At 47.6% G+C, this 17,202-nt stretch overlaps 1 protein-coding gene across 1 annotated transcript in view; it reads left to right on the top strand.

Moving 5' to 3' along the window:
- The first annotated feature begins 1,782 nt into the window (after positions 1 to 1,782).
- SLC6A5 (solute carrier family 6 member 5) overlaps positions 1,783 to 17,202 on the top strand; it is a 58,056-nt gene continuing 42,636 nt past the window's right edge. The window contains exons 1-10 of the mRNA XM_038765213.1: positions 1,783 to 1,868; positions 2,593 to 2,756; positions 3,023 to 3,217; positions 3,526 to 3,644; positions 3,745 to 4,252; positions 5,373 to 5,380; positions 5,538 to 5,676; positions 7,945 to 8,076; positions 9,402 to 9,575; positions 16,798 to 16,939. Coding sequence (XP_038621141.1) covers positions 1,783 to 1,868; positions 2,593 to 2,756; positions 3,023 to 3,217; positions 3,526 to 3,644; positions 3,745 to 4,252; positions 5,373 to 5,380; positions 5,538 to 5,676; positions 7,945 to 8,076; positions 9,402 to 9,575; positions 16,798 to 16,939 — 1,667 coding nt within the window. The remainder of the gene's footprint in view (positions 1,869 to 2,592; positions 2,757 to 3,022; positions 3,218 to 3,525; positions 3,645 to 3,744; positions 4,253 to 5,372; positions 5,381 to 5,537; positions 5,677 to 7,944; positions 8,077 to 9,401; positions 9,576 to 16,797; positions 16,940 to 17,202) is intronic.

Raw genomic sequence — 17,202 nt, 5'->3', positions numbered from 1 at the left:
TGACTCTTTGTTCCTCTCCTCCACCCCTCTTGCTATCTCTCTCTCTCTCTGCATCACTCTCTCTGCAACTTGTTATAGTTCTGTATCTCTCTGAGCCCTCTGTCTTGGTCTCTGTCGTTCCACCTGCCAGGACCGACACTGGCCCCAAGCTATTTAAAAGCTCCGTTCCTCAAATAGGATGGAGGTCTACACTAGGGGCAGGAATCGCTTGTACCTCTGCCCAGAGGAGAGGACTGCCTTGTACTCGTTTCTGGGCCTCTTTGCCCTCCCCAGCACATACCCAAACCCTCTTGTCCCAAACCCGCTCCACTGCCAAAGCCACGTTCAATCAATCAAGAAATCAATCATTCGTATTTACTGAAGACTTACTATGTGTAGAGCACTGTATTAAGCGCTTGGGAGAGTAAAATACAACAATAATGCAACAATCAGACACATTCCCTGCCCACAACAAGTTTACAGTCCAGATGGGGAGGCAGTCATTAATATTAATAAATGAATTACAGATATGTACATGAGTGCTGTCTTTCCCTACCATTTCAGATCACCTTTGCATAACGTAGTTTCGAGGGCAGGGCAGGCAGATATTCTCTTTGGGGCTATTTGTGCTCACTAGTTCTGTCGCGATACGGCCCTGGCTGTCCGCCGTCATAGAGTCAACAGTGCGGTGGGGTGCGATGAGGCAAGCGGCTCAAAGAAGCGGCTTTTCGTTTTTATGAAATATTTATTTTATAAAAGATCCTCTTTACATCTTCCCGAGGTGCGGGGAGGGCAGACGGGCCGAAAAGAACTTGGGGGCAGGTTAGTCTGCCAGTTGGATTTTAACGGATTATACCGAGGGTTGCAACTTGTACTGTTGCCAACTTGTACTTCCCAAGCGCTTAGTATAGTGCTCTGCACACAGTAAGCGCTCAATAAATACGATTGAATGAATGAATGAATGAACTCCGGGTTGTAACGAAGGCTTTAGTCAACCTCTTTCTCAATCTTTCGCCCCCTCGCTTGCCTCCGTGATGCCGAGGACTCTTTCCTCCTCTGTCCCTAAAACCTCCTCCCGGTGGGAAGGGTTGGAGAAAGTCACTCCACCTGGGGATGGAGAGTAGACGGCGCTATGTCCCGGGGTCACTACTGCAGCAGCCCTATCCCTCTAACAACTGTCCCTTCCCACGACATTTGCAAAAAGAGTGTCTCGATGAAGCCCCCAAACCTCACCATTTAGGTGAAAAGATTCTCAATGCCCCCCTCCCCCTCCCCGGATCCTGCGGTTGGGCTTAGAACTCCCTTTCTCTCGCCTCAGCATCGTTCTGGTGGTCCACTCAGTCCGTTATTCGTTAATTTGGTTTTCCTGTGCCCGAGCTTGATGCTTTGGCTCTTTTTGCGTTTATCCCTGGCCTTTCCACTTGAGTAAAAACTTCTGGGGCGTTGAAAAGAATCCCCGTAGTCTCCACGCCGCAGTTCGGCGGGGTCTTTTCTCTGCAAGGGTTTCGTAGCCTCTGCCTCAGTCCCGCAGGAGAATCTCTGTGATATCCAAAAAGAATAAAGACGAAAAGCAGCCAGCCCAGGGGAGATAGGAGTTCCATGCATGGGCCTGCCTAAGGATTCCGATGGACCTCCCTCCCCTCCCCAGCCCCCCGTCCCCAGATGCTCTAAAGTAGGTAGAAGTGTGTCTTCACTCAAACGCACACAAATATACAAACATATACTCTTCATTCTTACTGCTTTTTCCCTCTACCTTCCCCTCAAACCCCTACACGCTCACTCACGCCATTCAGGATTTATAGCATGACTGTCCGACCTGGAGATATGGAGAGATATAACTGTGATCAGGTCGAAGAGGCAGATCAAGCAAATACGGTTTTTGTTTTGTGGTTTGTTTGTTGTTGTTTTTTTTAATCCGCCCCCACCGGTCTTTCTGGAGGCTTGGTTTAGCACTGGGTGCAGAAAGACGTGTTCCTTACACGTTCCTCTTAATTAGAAGGGAGCAAACTTCTCTCCCCTTGCTGAGCTTGGCTTAGCAATCAGAACCACATGAGTCACGCTGAACACGCAACGCCGTCCCGCCTGAGTGACAACTGGCCTGCGCCTTCTCGCTTGTTGTTGTCTCTTTAAAATCGGAATCCAAGGCTAATGATTTAGCCAACTCTTATTATCAAGAAAATGTCAAGCGAAGGGCACCTTGCTATGCACTGACGCAAACCCACTCTTTCCCAAGGAGGTATAGAAAGGTTTGCTCTTGACTGGGCTATATCCAGTCTATCGATAGCTTGTTCTGCCGGCTTTTTTTTTTACTCCCTCTACCAATCCAATCTGTTGCTTATTTAAGGCCATGGTAAGTGTGAGTTTGTTTTTGCTCTTGGGCAGGAGGGGAGCCGGGGTGAAGGCGGGACGCGGAAAGCTTTAGAGTTCTAGTTTACTGCAAAAAAGAACAGTCCTGCTCCTTCGGGTGGGTTGCGTGAGGGTGGCGGTGGGAGGTCGATGTCTTCCGGATTTATATTCGTGCATTTCACGGTGGCTGGGGGGAGGTGACTCGCTTGCCAGTGGGTTCACGGCAGGAGCTCGTTGTGGACGGATTTGGTGCGGGCGCTGTCCGAGGTGCCAAACTCCTCGGCTCCGCTGTAGTAGCCGTAGAAGCTCACAGAAGTCGGTCGTGGAAACCCTGATCAGAGGAGCAGGTATTTCTGAGTTGGTACACAACACGAATTTGGATGTGTTCGCTTTGTCCGATGGGGATAGGGATGGGGAGGAACAGATAATCGGTTTGTTTGTTGTCGCGAATGTTTGGGAAGCCGTGGAAAGTAAAATAAGGCTGGAGGTTGAGGAGGGAAGAGGAGGGAGAAAGAGAGAAGGATGAAAGGGAGCAGGATTGAGAAAGAAACCTTTCTTTCGTTCCTTTTAAAAAGCCACTGCGGGACCCAGATGAAAATTAATCGTGCCTGCAGGTCACCGAGGGAGAACGAACCAAGGGGATCTGGCTGGGGATTTCGGCAGATTTCCTGCTGAGAAACTTTTCAAATTCCTCTAGTCCTTGCCCAGATTTCGAGGGGCTGGAAAACGAGTGGATGGCTTTGCACGCTCCTAGGCCTGAACTGGAGGCTTGAACCTGGTTTCGGACCCGCTTTGGCCGTGAGGCACAGTCCTTCTTCGCCTCCAGCTGAGGCTGGGTTCGGAGGACTCGCGATTAAACAAACGGAGGGGCTGGGGAGGTCGCCGTGCCACAGTAGAAACGAAGGCGGCCGCCGCCGCAGCAGCAGCTTGTCTATTGCCTATAAAAAAAAAAAAAACCCAATGTGCATTGTTGAATGACAAAGGAAATGGGGCGGAAAATTAAAGAATCTTTCCACAATGGTGATGGGGAAATAAGCACCCTCCGGTCGTGATGTGAAACCCAAAAAGACCGGGAATTCACAGCTATAGAGATATTTGCCTCCTCCTCCCAACTCACGCCCCCCCACCCCAAAACACACACACACACACACCTTAAAATTGGTGGGTTTTTTTTCCGGATTGCTTTTCTTCGCTGCTCAGTTTTAGCCCACCTTTTTTATCCGCCAAAGAATAGTAGTGTATCCGTGTCACCTGGTTGTGGAGGAGCCGGCTATCGATTGCGGGCCTTGTTGGAAAAGGAATTTCCCCTGCCCGAATTGGCGCGTGATTATCGGCGAATACCTCGTAGACAAAGGTGCTGGGGGTCCCTTCTTTTTTTTTTCTCTCTCCTTTTACCCGAACGTGCCGTTGTGATTTCAGGATTTCTCCGCTCCAAAGGATATGAATAAGCAACTCGTCACCAGCCTGGAGCCCGGGGCCCCGGGACTCGCCTCGGCCCTCGCCGACGGCTCCGGGGAGGCGAGGAACAGGCCGGAGAGGGAGCAGCTGTCGCCCCCCTGCCCCCCGGCCCGGCTCGCCCGTTCGGCTTCCAACGGCATCCAAACTTTGCTCTCCGAGGATGCCCGAGCAGGCATCTCCAGGCTCAGCGGCGCCCTGGTCCAGCCTGCCACCGCTACCCTCAAAGATGCCAGCGACTCCTTTCCCCTCCAGAGCCTCCCGGCCTCCTCCCCCAGCCAGACCAACGCTCCCCTTTGCAAAATCCCGGCCCTGCAGGGCGCAGAAGGGGTGGCCAACGTGAGCCTGGGGAAGGGCACTTTGGACCACAACAGGGCCCAGCCCGGCTCCTGGGTGAACATGAGCCAAAGCACCGTGGTGCTGGGGACGGACGGCATCACCTCCGTCCTCCCCGGCAGCGTCACTGCGGTAAGTTGGGGACCCCCGCCCCTCATAATAATAATAATGATGGCATTTGTTAAGCGCTTACTACGTGCAAAGCGCTGCTCTAAGCGCTGGGGGGATATAACAGGATCAGGTTGTCCCACGTGGGCCTCACAGTCAGTCCCCATTTACAGATGAGCTAACTGAGGCTCAGAGAAGTGAGGTGACTTGCCCAAGGTCACACAGCAGCAGGTGGCGGAGTCGGGATTCGAACCCTTGACCTCTGACTCCAAAGCCCGGGCTCTTTCCTACTGAGCCAGGCTGCTTCTTTCCCAGCACATTTCCCAGCTTCCCACCCCTCGGCTTCCCCCTGTCCTGCCCTCAGCGGGAAGAGGAGGAAACGGGTTGGGGGTGGAGGAGGACGGGGCGGGTGGAGAGATGGGGGGGGGGGGGGGTCCCACGCCGTAGAGGCTTGATTCGGACCTCGGGACTTCCCGGGTGCTCGCCGAGAGAAAAGGAAGCGCGGGATTTGTCCGGGGCCCTATTAGGATGGACGAATAGGCCTTTCCAACACAGTACACGGATCATCTCCTGGCCAGGATCATGAGGGTTTTCCCACCGCCTCCTAGGCTGAGTTAGTATCCACCGAGGTCAGGGCGTTTGCCCCTTCCCATATTTGGGAGCGGGCCGCTTCCCAGCTCCCCACCCGACCTCGTCAGGATGGCTGGCTCAGGAGGCAAAACGAGGCAGATGGAATTTTGGCCTTGATCGAATGAGGGGCCCTGATAGTTCCCAGGCAGCCGACAATCTCAGCCGTGTCCCCCTCCTCTCCTAGGAGCAGATATTGTGGCTCCAGAGGGCCTAGTTTGGGACGGGGCTCCGCTGGACTCTCCCCTCCTCCCCCAGCCCCGTTCGTCCTGACCCCCTTCCCCTCCCTTCTTCCTTCCATTCAGAAACCCGCTTGTCCCATTCTGAAGAGCTAGGCCTTTGATGCCCCTCCCCCAGCTCAAAGAAGCAAAACAAAACAATCTCCACCCCCTTTCGCCCCCCACCCATCCCTTAAGAAACACCCCGACGGGGCAAAGGAAGGGACAGACCCCTGCCTCTGGGAGAATCGCCTTCGGGCTCCTGCACAGACTGCTTGGCGGGCAGTGGGGAGGGCGGGGAAGCCGGTCCTGCGTGGCCAGGTAACACGGGAGGAACCCGAGGCCATGCGGCTCCTGCCTCCGGATCCCTTTCCCTGGTCCACCGTCCCCTAGCTCTGGGGCCGGGGAAGATAGGAGCGGAGGGTCGTTCTCCCCGGCTGTTTCCCACCCCTGGATTTTCCGCCCCAGGAGGAAGATGAAGGGGACGAGAATAAGGCCCGCGGGAACTGGTCTAGCAAACTGGATTTCATCCTGTCCATGGTGGGCTATGCGGTGGGGCTGGGCAACGTGTGGCGGTTCCCGTACCTGGCCTTTCAGAATGGAGGAGGTAAGGCTATTCCACTCTGACCGCCCTGGCGGGTCTGCCGGCTGTGACCCCTCAGAGGGAGGGGGACGGGGCTCCTGTACTCCTGGGTCCATTCCCCATCTCCTTACCCGCCCTTCCTCCTTCCCCTTCCCCGCCCCCCTCCCCGTGGGGTGTTGGTCCCCGGGAAATCCAGGGCGCGTCTGGCCCGGGCCTGTGTCTCGGGAGATAATAATAATAATGATAATGGCATTTGTTAAGTGCTTACTATGTGCAAAGCGCTGTTCTAAGCGCTGGTGGGGGTTACAGTGGGATCAAGTTGTCCCATGTGGGGCTCACAGTCTTAATCCCCATTTTACAGATGAGGTAACTGAGGTTCGGAGAAGTTAAGTGACTTGCCCAAGGTCACACAGCAGACATGTGGTGGAGGGGGATTCGAACCCATGACCTTTGACTCCAAAGCCCGTGCTCTTTCGGCGCGGGTGGGTCCGGGCCGCTCCTTTGGCCCGCTTTCCCCTCCCCACCCGCCCCCCTCACCGTGGGCCACGGGATACTGTACCCAAAACCATTATATCGGATCATTCTGCACCGAACATTCATAGTCACTTACTCTTCATCATCGTCTACTTGCTTTTAACCCCTGCCCCTCCTCCTCCTCTTCTTCCTCCACCTCATCATCATCATCCTCCTGGATTTAGTATTAAGGATAATGGACCACAGTAGAGCTTTAATTTTCCTGAATCAACTGTTTTTACCCAAGGGACATCGCAACACAAACAAATACACACACACACACACACACACACACACACACACACACAGAGTCTGTAAATTGACTGAGCATATCAATTCTAAACGTGGCTCTGCCACTGGTCTGCTATGCGACTTTGGGCAAGTCATTTAACTTTTCTGTGCCTCAGATACCTCATCTGTAAAATGGGAATTAAGACTGTGAGCCCAGGTGAGACTGGGACTGAGTCCATCCCACGTAGCTTGTATCCACCACCAGAGCTTGGTACAGTACCTGACACATAAGAAGCTTAACAAAAACCATAATTTATTATTATTATTTTTATTGTTATTGTTATTGTTAATTCTTACCCACCTACCAAGAGGCCTCTGCCCGGCCTCTCACTAACTAACTCTGGAAGTGTGTGTGTGTGCGTGTGTATTTGGGTGCCATTATGACATGGTGAAGATGCCACTAGCACTGGGTCTTCTCAAAGTGGCTCATTTAACTGTTGTATACCATGTCCTTGTCTGCTGCTGCATTCATCCTCGAGTATGTTTACGAGCTTCCTGTAGTAGCATCTTTTTTTCCTACGCCAATTATTTAGATGCCACTTCCAGGGGAAGGGTTTTTCCAGTTTACAATAGCCCCTATTCCGATGGGGGGGGAAGGTGAATCTGGTGGTCCTACAGCCACGGTCTAGGCTGACCACCCCAAGCCCCTGGGCAGAGTCAGGCCTGACCCCTAGCCCAGGGTCGGAGGGTGGGGGGAGAGGACTTTCCCAGCTCCTCTCTGCACTGCGACATGGGCGGCAGGTAGGGAGGGGGAGAGAGGGGATGCAGAGGAAGCGAATAAGTGACAGGAGCTCCACTCTTCCAGACCCCGGGGCCAGGCCGGGGCTGCTTCTGTGTAAGCACTGCCCTGGGGGCTTCCTCGAAATTTGACCAGAAAAGGACAAGGAAGTGATTCTCCTCTGCTCCTCCCCATCTTCCTCCTCCTCCTCCACCCCCATCCTTCCTGCCTCTCCTCCAGTGCAGTCCGGGAAGCTGGGGCTGCACAGTCCCGGTGAGGAGGGACTATTCCAACACCAGGACTGGGTTGGCTGATGGTTTTCCTGAGTCAAGGATGCCTCCAAGTTCTGTACTGACCAGCTGAGCGAGAAGGGCTCTGCCTCATCCGACCCCAGATACATCAATAGGATAGCTGGAGTTCTCCTCTGTCACCCAGGAAGCAGAGAAAGAGAGAAAACCCCAAATTCGACTCTCACATCCAAGTCTGCCCAAAGGCCAGTGGGAGCCTGGTCCTTCGAATAATGTTCTCGCTGCCACAGTGACCAATGACATTGGCCCTTGACTTTCTGACTGGAAAACTGGAGTCATCAGGCCCTCCTTATTTCCCCAAACTCCTGGACTATTGGTTAATAGAGGCCTGGTCCTCGAACCCATTGAATCCCAGTACCTTAGGAGCTGCATTAAGGGTTAAAGTGGGGCTGGTGGCCTCCCTGTGGATTGCCTCTAACTCTTTGCTTTCTCTGCCTTCTCCTCTGCCTCCCTTCCGACAAGGCGCCTTTCTCATCCCCTACTTGATGATGCTGGCTCTGGCTGGGCTGCCCATTTTCTTCCTTGAGGTGTCGCTGGGGCAGTTTGCTAGCCAGGGCCCTGTATCTGTCTGGAAAGCCATCCCTGCCTTGCAAGGTGAGTCACTTCTGCTGCCCCCTCACAAATGTCCTGAGTTCCCACTCCTCTCCAAGCCTGGGTCCCGGCCCGCTGAGCCCTTCCTGAATGAGAAGGCTGCAGGTCTGGATCCTCAGGTCTGGGAGCCAGAGCACTGGAACTCATTTCCACCGAGAGGCTTTCACTGACTATGCCCTTTTTTCCTCTTCTCCCACTCCCTTCTGCATTGCCTTGACTTGCTCCCTTTATTCACTTGCCCCCTTCCCAGCCCCACAGCACTTAAGTACATATCTGTAATTTGTTTAGTTATACTAATGTCTGTCTGCCCTTCTAGACTTTAAGCGTGTTGTGGGCAGGGAATGTGTCTGTTTATTGTTATATTGTACTCTCTAAGTGCTTAGTACAGTGCTCTGCATCCAGTAAGCACACAATAAATAACACAGTAAGTACTCAATAAATAAGATTGAATGAATGAATGAATAAATAAGATTGAATGAATGAACGAATACGACTGACTGAATGAATGATAGAATGAATGAATGGAGTAGGGGAGAGAGTGAAGGTCAGAGGCACCAAAGGCCCCTCATCTCTGCTGCTTGGTCAACCAGAGTCCTGGAACTGCTTCTTCAAAATTCAAGGGGGTCCTTCCTCCTCTGTCACTATCTTGGGCTCCCCTTTCAACACTAGGGCTTTTGTGCCCAGTTTGCCCAGGCAGAAACCCTGAAGGGCTTTTGAATCTAGTATAGATTCACTCCATAATATCCCCAATCTATCTCCCAGTCAATCAATCAATGGCAGTTACTGAGCTCTTACTGTGTGCAGCACTCTATACTAAGTGCTTGGGAGAGTACAGCACAACAATATAACAGACACATTCCCTGTCCACAGTGAGTTTACAGTCTAGGCAGGAAGATAGACATGAATATGAAAAAACAAATTATGGATGTGTACCTAAGTGCCATGGGACCGAAGGAGGGGTGAATAAATCCAAGTGCAAGGGTGATGAAGAAGGGAGTAGGAGAAGAGCAAATGCAGGCCTAGTCAGGGAAGGTCTCTTGGAGGAGATATGTCTTCAAAATTAGGCTTTGAAGGTGGGGAGAGTGGTTGTCTGGCATATCTTTCCTGGTGTCATTTAGTCCACTGCACAAGCAGATGAATCAATCAGGAGCAGTTCCTGCTTAAATAGACCAAGTGATATGGAAGTATTTTGTATCCCACGCAAGATTTCTTCTCTCCAGATCTTCTGTAGAGCCTAGAAAAGAAGATCTCACCTGCTCTCCCTCAGTTAGAAATCTGTCAGTATATGTGATTGAATTTGTCTCTCTACTCTCTTTTTCCTTTTCCAGGCTGCGGCATTGCTATGCTGATCATTTCAGTCCTAATAGCCATATACTATAATGTTATTATATGCTACACACTTTTCTACCTGTTTGCCTCCTTTGTGTCTGTGCTGCCCTGGGCATCTTGCAACAACCCCTGGAACACGCCAGATTGCAAAGATAAAACCAAACTTTTATTAGGTAAGTGTTGGGGCCCACACTTGAGATTTTGTACCCCCTACTGCAGTTCTGGGACAGAACCCTCCCTTCTTCTGTTTAGGGACTAAAGGTCACTGGAGGGTGGCGGGGGAGGGAGAGGTGTATGAGCAATACTTCTTAATTTGGTCTCAAAGCGAACTAAGTGTCATGGTCACTTGTCAAATTGGATTATCATCCAAGTGCTGCAAAGTGCACAAAGGCAGAAGTGAGTAGATTTTCGGGGAAGAGACTGGAGGTGGTGATGACTGCAAGTAGGCATTTAAGGGGAGTTGAGAGGGCAGGCTGACCAGCTACTGAAGAAGACAACCCTAAGGACCACAGCCCAGAGCTGCAGGTTGGAGCAAAGTGGAAGAGATGAGCTATGTTGCTTATGACCCAAGAGACAGCTGAGTCTGGGGGTGGGCCCTGGTGGTGCAGCTGGGGTGGGGCCTGGCCCAGCTTCATCTGGCAGTTGCACTGCCCACCAGCTCTGCCACTCTTACCATTTTAGAATATCTTTTCCAGGATCTTTTCACCCCTACCACCTTAGAATACCTATTCCAGGATCTTTACTTATAATGGAGCAGAGTTCCCACTGATTCTGGCTTTCTTCAAGGACTGATTCTTATCTGCATCAATCAATCAATGGAATTTATTGAGTGCTTACTGTGTGTATAGCACTATATGAAATGCTTGGGAGAGTACGATACAACAGAGTTAATGTGTTCCCTGCCCACAGCACATAGATATTTGGGTTATTTCTTGACAGAATTCAATGTCGATCTTGCGTTTAGGCTGATTGTTCTGCATGGTCCTTCCTACTAATTAACAACGGTTGTGTCCATCCTTGTTTTTGCCTTTGCAGCTGACTTTATTGAAGGATCTGGAATTAAGGGGTGGGTGAGTTTGCAGACATAGGGAGTTTCTCCAAAAGAAGAATCATAAGTAACTGAACAAAGTGCAGGTAGTGATCCTTGAAGTAGGAAAACTTGAATGTGTCCTTATATGTCTGTACTGACTCTTCCCTCTTCCCCATTTTTCTTAGATTGTTGCAACTTGGGGCCCATGGTGGCTGTGTCTAAGTGCTCATCCCCTAATTCTTTCCTGTGCTCAGCAAACAGGGTAGAGTGAAGCAAAGAGAAGCAGTGTAGCTTGGTGGATAGAGCCTGGGCTTGGGAGGCAGAAGGATCTAGGTTCTAATCCCATTTCTGCCACTGGTCTGCTGTGTGACCTTGGACAAGTCACTTACTGTCTCTGTACCTCAGTTACCTCATCTGTAAAATGGGGATTAAGATTCTGAGCCCCACATGGGACATGGACTGTCCAAACTGATTTGCTTGTACCTACCTCAGTGCTGAGGACAGTGCCTGGCACATAGAAACTACTTAACAAGTACCATGAAAAAAAAAATAAAAGAAAGAACTCTTGTCTGTGAGTCAGAGTCCCAACCCTTCCACCTCCTGGCTGGGTGACTTTGATCAAATCACTTAACCCCTTCATGCCTCAGTTTCCTCAGCTACACAATGGATAATAATAACACTCTCCATTCCCAACCTCTCAGTGATGCTGTGAGAACAAAAATGACCTAAGTGATGTGATATCCCTTTGGAAATAAGAGAGTCATATAAAATTTAGATATTAAAATTGTTTACAGTCAGGGGCACTCAGTAAGTACTATTCAATGAAAATCAAGTGGAGCAGAGTGTCCTCCAGCGTTCTGGTTGAATGACAGGTGAAATTCAGTTAAAAGATTTTGACTTCACCTGCTTCTTTGTTTTAAGACTTTCTTGGAAAGTCTTGACAGCTATGGGCTGTGTTCACATGGTTTAGAGTTTGGTAATCTGGTGCCTGGAGCTATTGTCTGGGAACCTTGCTTTGTACCTGTTCTCTGATTCCTCCCTAACATCAGGCTTTGTTGAAATGGGTGCTACTGAGAGGCAGTGCACACGGGCACACATGAGGCAGATGCCTGTTGGCAAACACAAGCCATTTTCTGGTTGAACTATTTAAGATTTAATTGATATATGAGTTGGTCTGGAGCCCTGCTCCCCGTTGCGCTGTGTTGGATCTTGGGGCTGTCACTCTGGGAAGGATTGTGACTTAGAGGAAGGAGAAATTCCCCAGAATCTTTTGGGAGAAGAGAGTGGTACCCTTAATTTGAAGAGAGGGGGGAGGGAGATGGGGAGAAATGATCTTCGGCCTCAGGCTGGTTCGGAATCCAGACACTGGTGTAGCACCGAAGCATCCTAGATCCTGTAGACCCAACCAAAATCCTAGCAGGAAGCTGGTGTGTGAGTTCTTTTTAGGTTTTACTCTGCCATTTCCCTTATCTGCATATATTTCAATGTCTGTATCCACCTCTAGGCTTTAAGCTTCCTGTGGTCAGGGACTGTAGCTCCCAAGCACTTTGTATAGTGCTCTACATACAGTAAGCACTCAAGAAATACCACTGTTTGATTGGATGATCCCTATCACTCACCAGAGTGATCTAGAGGAATAAGCACAGGTCTGTGAGTCAGGAAACTGGGATCTTAAAACCAGCTCTGTCCTTCGTCTGCTGTGAGACTTTGGGTAAGCAACTCTGTGCCTCAGTTTCTTCACTGAAAAATAGGGATGATAGCTCTTGCCTCTCTTTTTATCATAGAGATTTAGGTGGTTATAACAAGATAATGGATGTGAAAGTACTATGGAATATTCAAAAGTACTACATAAATTCAAGATGATCTTATTGCATGCATCCTCTAAGACCCCAGAGCAGCTGTAGGGAAGTTGATTCTGTTGTCTTGTACTCTCCGGAGTGCTTAGTACAGTTCTCTGCATATGGTAAAGACTCAATAAATATAATTAATGTTTGATTAATTGATTGATTCTGCAGTTTCTGCCAGATGTGGATATAGGCATCCTTCTCCTTCCATCTCTCTTCATCAACTTTGTACTTTCCACTTAATCTTTCCGTACAAGGTTGAGTAGCTGTAGAATAGAATTGGGCTCCAGCCTGCAGTACACTTAGTGTGAATTGGGTCTCATTAAACTTTTGTGAATCATTGAAGATCATTTCATTCATTCATTCATTCATTCATTCATATTTATTGAGTGCTTACTGTGTGCGGAGCACTGCACTAAAGCTCTTGGAAAATACAATACAGCAATAAAGAGAGACAATCCCATTTATGATGATAAGAATGCTAGAATTGTTGCGAGAATTAGAATTATTTACTTGGATTGTTGACCAAATCTTGTGGGGAAGCCTGGGATGCTGCAAATCTTTTTTTTCTTTTTTTGGTATTTGTTCAGCTCTTACAGTGTATCAAACATTGCTCTAAGCACTGGGGTATGTATGTTGGACACTGTCCCTGTCCCTCATGAGGCTCACAATCTAAGGAGAGAAAACAGTATTTAATCCCTATTTTACAGTTGAGGAAACTGAGGCACAGAGAAGTTAAGTGACTTGTCCAAGGTCACACAGCAAGCAGTTGGCAGAACAGGTGTTAGAAACCAAGTCCTTCTGAGTCCCAGGTGTGTGCGCTCTCCACTAGGCCACACGCTCTTCAATCTTAATTTCTAGCAGTCAAAAATGCATGATGGGAAGACCACAGATTTTGTTATTGTCTTCCAGCTTGTCTTGCAACTTCTGAGAATATCTCTGATAATTGTTATAATAATACTAATGATATTTATGTTTGTTAAGGACTTATTTTGTGCCGACACTAGGATAGAGACAATGGAATCAGATCAAACACAGACCCTGTCCCACATAGAGCTAACACTATAAGGGGGAGGGAGAATAGGGTATTTAATCTCCATTTTACACATGAAGAAACTAAGACACAGAGAAGTTAAGTGACTTGCCTAAGGTTAAACAGCAGAAAAGTGGGGGATCCTCCTCTCAGCTCTGTGGTTTTTTTCCACCTGGGTATGCTATTAATTCAACTAGCTCAACAATAGCCAGTTAAAGTTCTCTCAGTGTTATCAAATTAATTTCACCGAGTTTTGGAAATTCAGAGATTCCAAGTGCTCACTTAATAGGGACAGTGAAAATAGTTATTAAAATTAAAAAAAATAGTTTGATTTTCATTAGTCCCTTGTCTTAAAGCATGCATTTGATCACTATTGTTGTTGTTGTTACCTGCTGTTTTTATTATTAACAACAGCAGTAATATTTTGAGAAACGTATTTAAGCGTTTAATATGTGCCAAGCACTATATTAAGTGCTGGGGTAGGGAAGCAGCGTGGCTCAGTGGAAAGAGCCCAGGCTTTGGAGTCAGAGGTCATGGGTTCAAATCCCAGCTTCGCCACTCGTCAGCTGTGTGACTTTGGGCAAGTCACTTCTCTTTGCCTCAGTTACCTCATCTTTAAAATGGGGATGAAGACTGTGAGCCCCCCATGGGACAACCTGATCACCTTGTAACCTCCCCAGCGCTTGGAACAGTGCTTTGCCCATAGCAGGCGCTTAATAAATGCTATCATTATTATTATTGCAAGATCAGACCCAATCTCTGTCCCACATGGGGCTCTCAGGGTAAGTAGAAAGGAGAACAGGTATTTCAGAGTCTCATATGGGACTGGAACTGTTTCTGATCTTGTAATAATAATAATTACAAGATAATGATTATCTTTTCTACCCCAGTGCTTAATACAGTGCTTGGCAGAGGGTAGGAGCCTAACAAATATTATCATTGCTATCATTCCGATCCAGTCCTCTAGACTGTAAGCTCGTTGTGTGCAGGGAATGTGTCTATGCATTGGAAGCCGTGTGGCTCAGTGGAAAGAGCACGGGCTTTGGAGTCAGAGGTAGTGGGTTCAAATCCCGGCTCTGCCACTTGTCAGCTGTGTGACTTTGGGCAAGTCACTTAACGTCTCTGGGCCTCAGTTTCCTTATCTGAGCTTATAGTAGGAGAAGCCGTGTGGCTCAGTGGAAAGAGCCCGGGCTTTGGAGTCAGAGGTCATGGGTTCAAATCCCGGCTTCGCCACTCGTCAGCTCTGTGACTTTGGGCAAGTCACTTCTCTTTGCCTCAGTTACCTCATCTTTAAAATGGGGATTAAGACTGTGAGCCCTTCCGTGGGACAACCTGTTCACCTTGTAACCTCCCCAGCGCTTAGAACGGTGCTTTGCACATAGTAAGTGCTTAACAAATATTAACATTATTATTATTATTTGAATTTATTATTAATTTTCCCGAGTAAATATAATTCCATCTTAACAGCTTCCCATTTAGGCTGATCATTTATTTTTTATTCTTTGTTCAAGCGTGGTGAGCGGCATAGTATTTTACTTCGAAGAGGGTGTTTGGGGTTTGGAGGATTTGCAGCTGGAAAGGACATTTATGCCCTCTGGAGGTAGAAAGTCAATTCTACCAAGAAGCGGAGAGTAAAGAAATCCCCAGAAGTAGTAAGAAATCTGCTGCAGTGCAGCACAAATGGTGATCTTATGCTACACCAGCCACGAGGCTTCCAAGAGTAATCTGTATTCATGTGATCTGACTATGCTATTCCCTACCCACGTGTCGGGTTAAAGATTACCCACCATTTACACAAATACTGTGAAGCTTTAGCAGCTGGGTAAAAGTCTCACGAGATTAGGATTTTCTTTAATAAATAATAATAATGGTATTTGTTAATAATAATAATAATAATGTTGGTATTTGTTAAGCGCTTACTATGTGCCAAGCACTGTTCTACGTGCTGGGGGGATACAAGGTAATTAAGGTTGTCCCACGTGGGGCTCACAGTCTTCATCCCCGTTTTACAGATGAGGGAACTGAGGCCCAGAGAAGTGAAGTGACTTGCCCAGAGTCACACAGCTGACAAGCGGCGGAGCTGTTATTAGAACCCATGACCTGTGACTCTCAAGCCCAGGGTCTTTCCACTGAGCCACACGGCTTCTCCTACTATAAGCTAGGTCAAGTGGGAAACTACGAACTGAAATGTGAATTGTCAATGCGCTGTTCTAAGCGCTGGGGAGAATACAATAATAATAATAATAATAATAATAATAATAATAATAATGGCATTTATTAAGCGCTTACTATGTGCAAAGCACTGTTCTAAGCGCTGGGGTAGATAAAAGGTAATCAAGTTGTCCCATGTGGGGCTCACAGACTTAATCCCCATTTTCCAGATGAGGTAACTGAGGCACAGAGAAGTTAAGTGACTCGCCCAAAGTCAGAGAGCTGACAATTGGCAGAGCCGGGGTTTGAACCCATGACCTCTGACTCCCAAGCCCGTACTCTTTCCACTGAGCCATGCTGCTTCTCTTTAATATCGGTATGCTAAATTACTCCAGTACTGATTGCAGAAGGTACTATTGATTGGGTGTGGTTTTTACATTCAGGTTTTGGTGTCCTGGAACAGAAATTTTCTTTGTAAATATTTGATTGTTCTAATAATTGAAATGCCTGCCTCCCTTACATCCATATGCTGTTCTGTTAAATGGAATTTTAGTCTGAACCTGGAAGGCAGTCCTCTAAAGGTATTAAGTTATGTGGTAGCCCTGGTTTCCGAGTGACAAAGTGGAACCATGGAAGATAATGGTGAAAAAATCTATGTATGAATAGGGACCAAGGGGACCCATAGGGTCCAGAAAATAGCTATTTTTTATTAGTTTAAAGTTTGTAAAATTGAATCCTTTGGAATATAGCTCACCACAAAACTCACTGTATTTAAGATAAGTATGCCTCACTAAAATATCCATTGACAGTTGAATTTATTCAACTGTATATAGGTATATACATATATATACAGGTGTTCCCCACAGCACCTGTATATATGTATATATGTTTGTACGTTTTTATTACTCTATTTTATTTGTTCATATTTATTCTATTTATTTTATTTTGTTAATATGTTTTGTTTTGTGCTCTGTCTCCCCCTTCTAGACTGTGAGCCCACTGTTGGGTAGGGACTGTCTCTATATGTTGCCACCTTGTACTTCCCAAGCGCTTAGTACAGTGCTCTGCACACAGTAAGCGCTCAATAAATATGATTGAATGAATGAATGAATGAATATTATGGTGGTGCTTAGGCACTGACAAATTATTTGCATAATTATGTCCAGAAGGATTGACTCCTCAACTATGCTGTTCTAGATGATCAAGTTAACTCACTGCACATTTTCCTCTTGGTTGTATTCTGTTTGGAAAGTCCTCTTTTTGTTCTTTTCGGAACCCCCAAAGGGAAGATAATCTCTACTGCATCATCCTCCTTTCCATCTCCTTTCTCCAAACAGATTCCTGTTTCATTGGTGATCACCCCAAGATACAAATCAAGAACTCAACTTTCTGCATGACTGCCTATCCAAACTTGACTCTGGTGAATTTCACCAACCAGGCCAACAAGACGTTTGTCAGTGGGAGTGAAGAATATTTCAAGTAAGATGGACGTTTCCTAGAAAATGGCAATTGCCTTATTTACTAAACATGAGAAAAAATGACCAAATAGATAAAATGGTAATTAATGAGAGCAATGATAAAAATAGTTCTAACACTTGGAAAGAAACTATCATATTGTTCATAATAGGGTTGTCCTGTGATTAAAAAATAGGTGGAATAGGTCAAGGATCCGGGAGTCTAATCCAAACAATATGTCAATGGTATTTATTGAGTGCCTATGCTTGGGAAAGTACTGTAGTTAT

This window comes from Tachyglossus aculeatus, chromosome 22 (assembly GCF_015852505.1).
Source record: "Tachyglossus aculeatus isolate mTacAcu1 chromosome 22, mTacAcu1.pri, whole genome shotgun sequence".
Lineage (NCBI taxonomy): Eukaryota > Metazoa > Chordata > Mammalia > Monotremata > Tachyglossidae > Tachyglossus > Tachyglossus aculeatus.
This window is presented reverse-complemented; position numbering and strand designations above follow the sequence as displayed.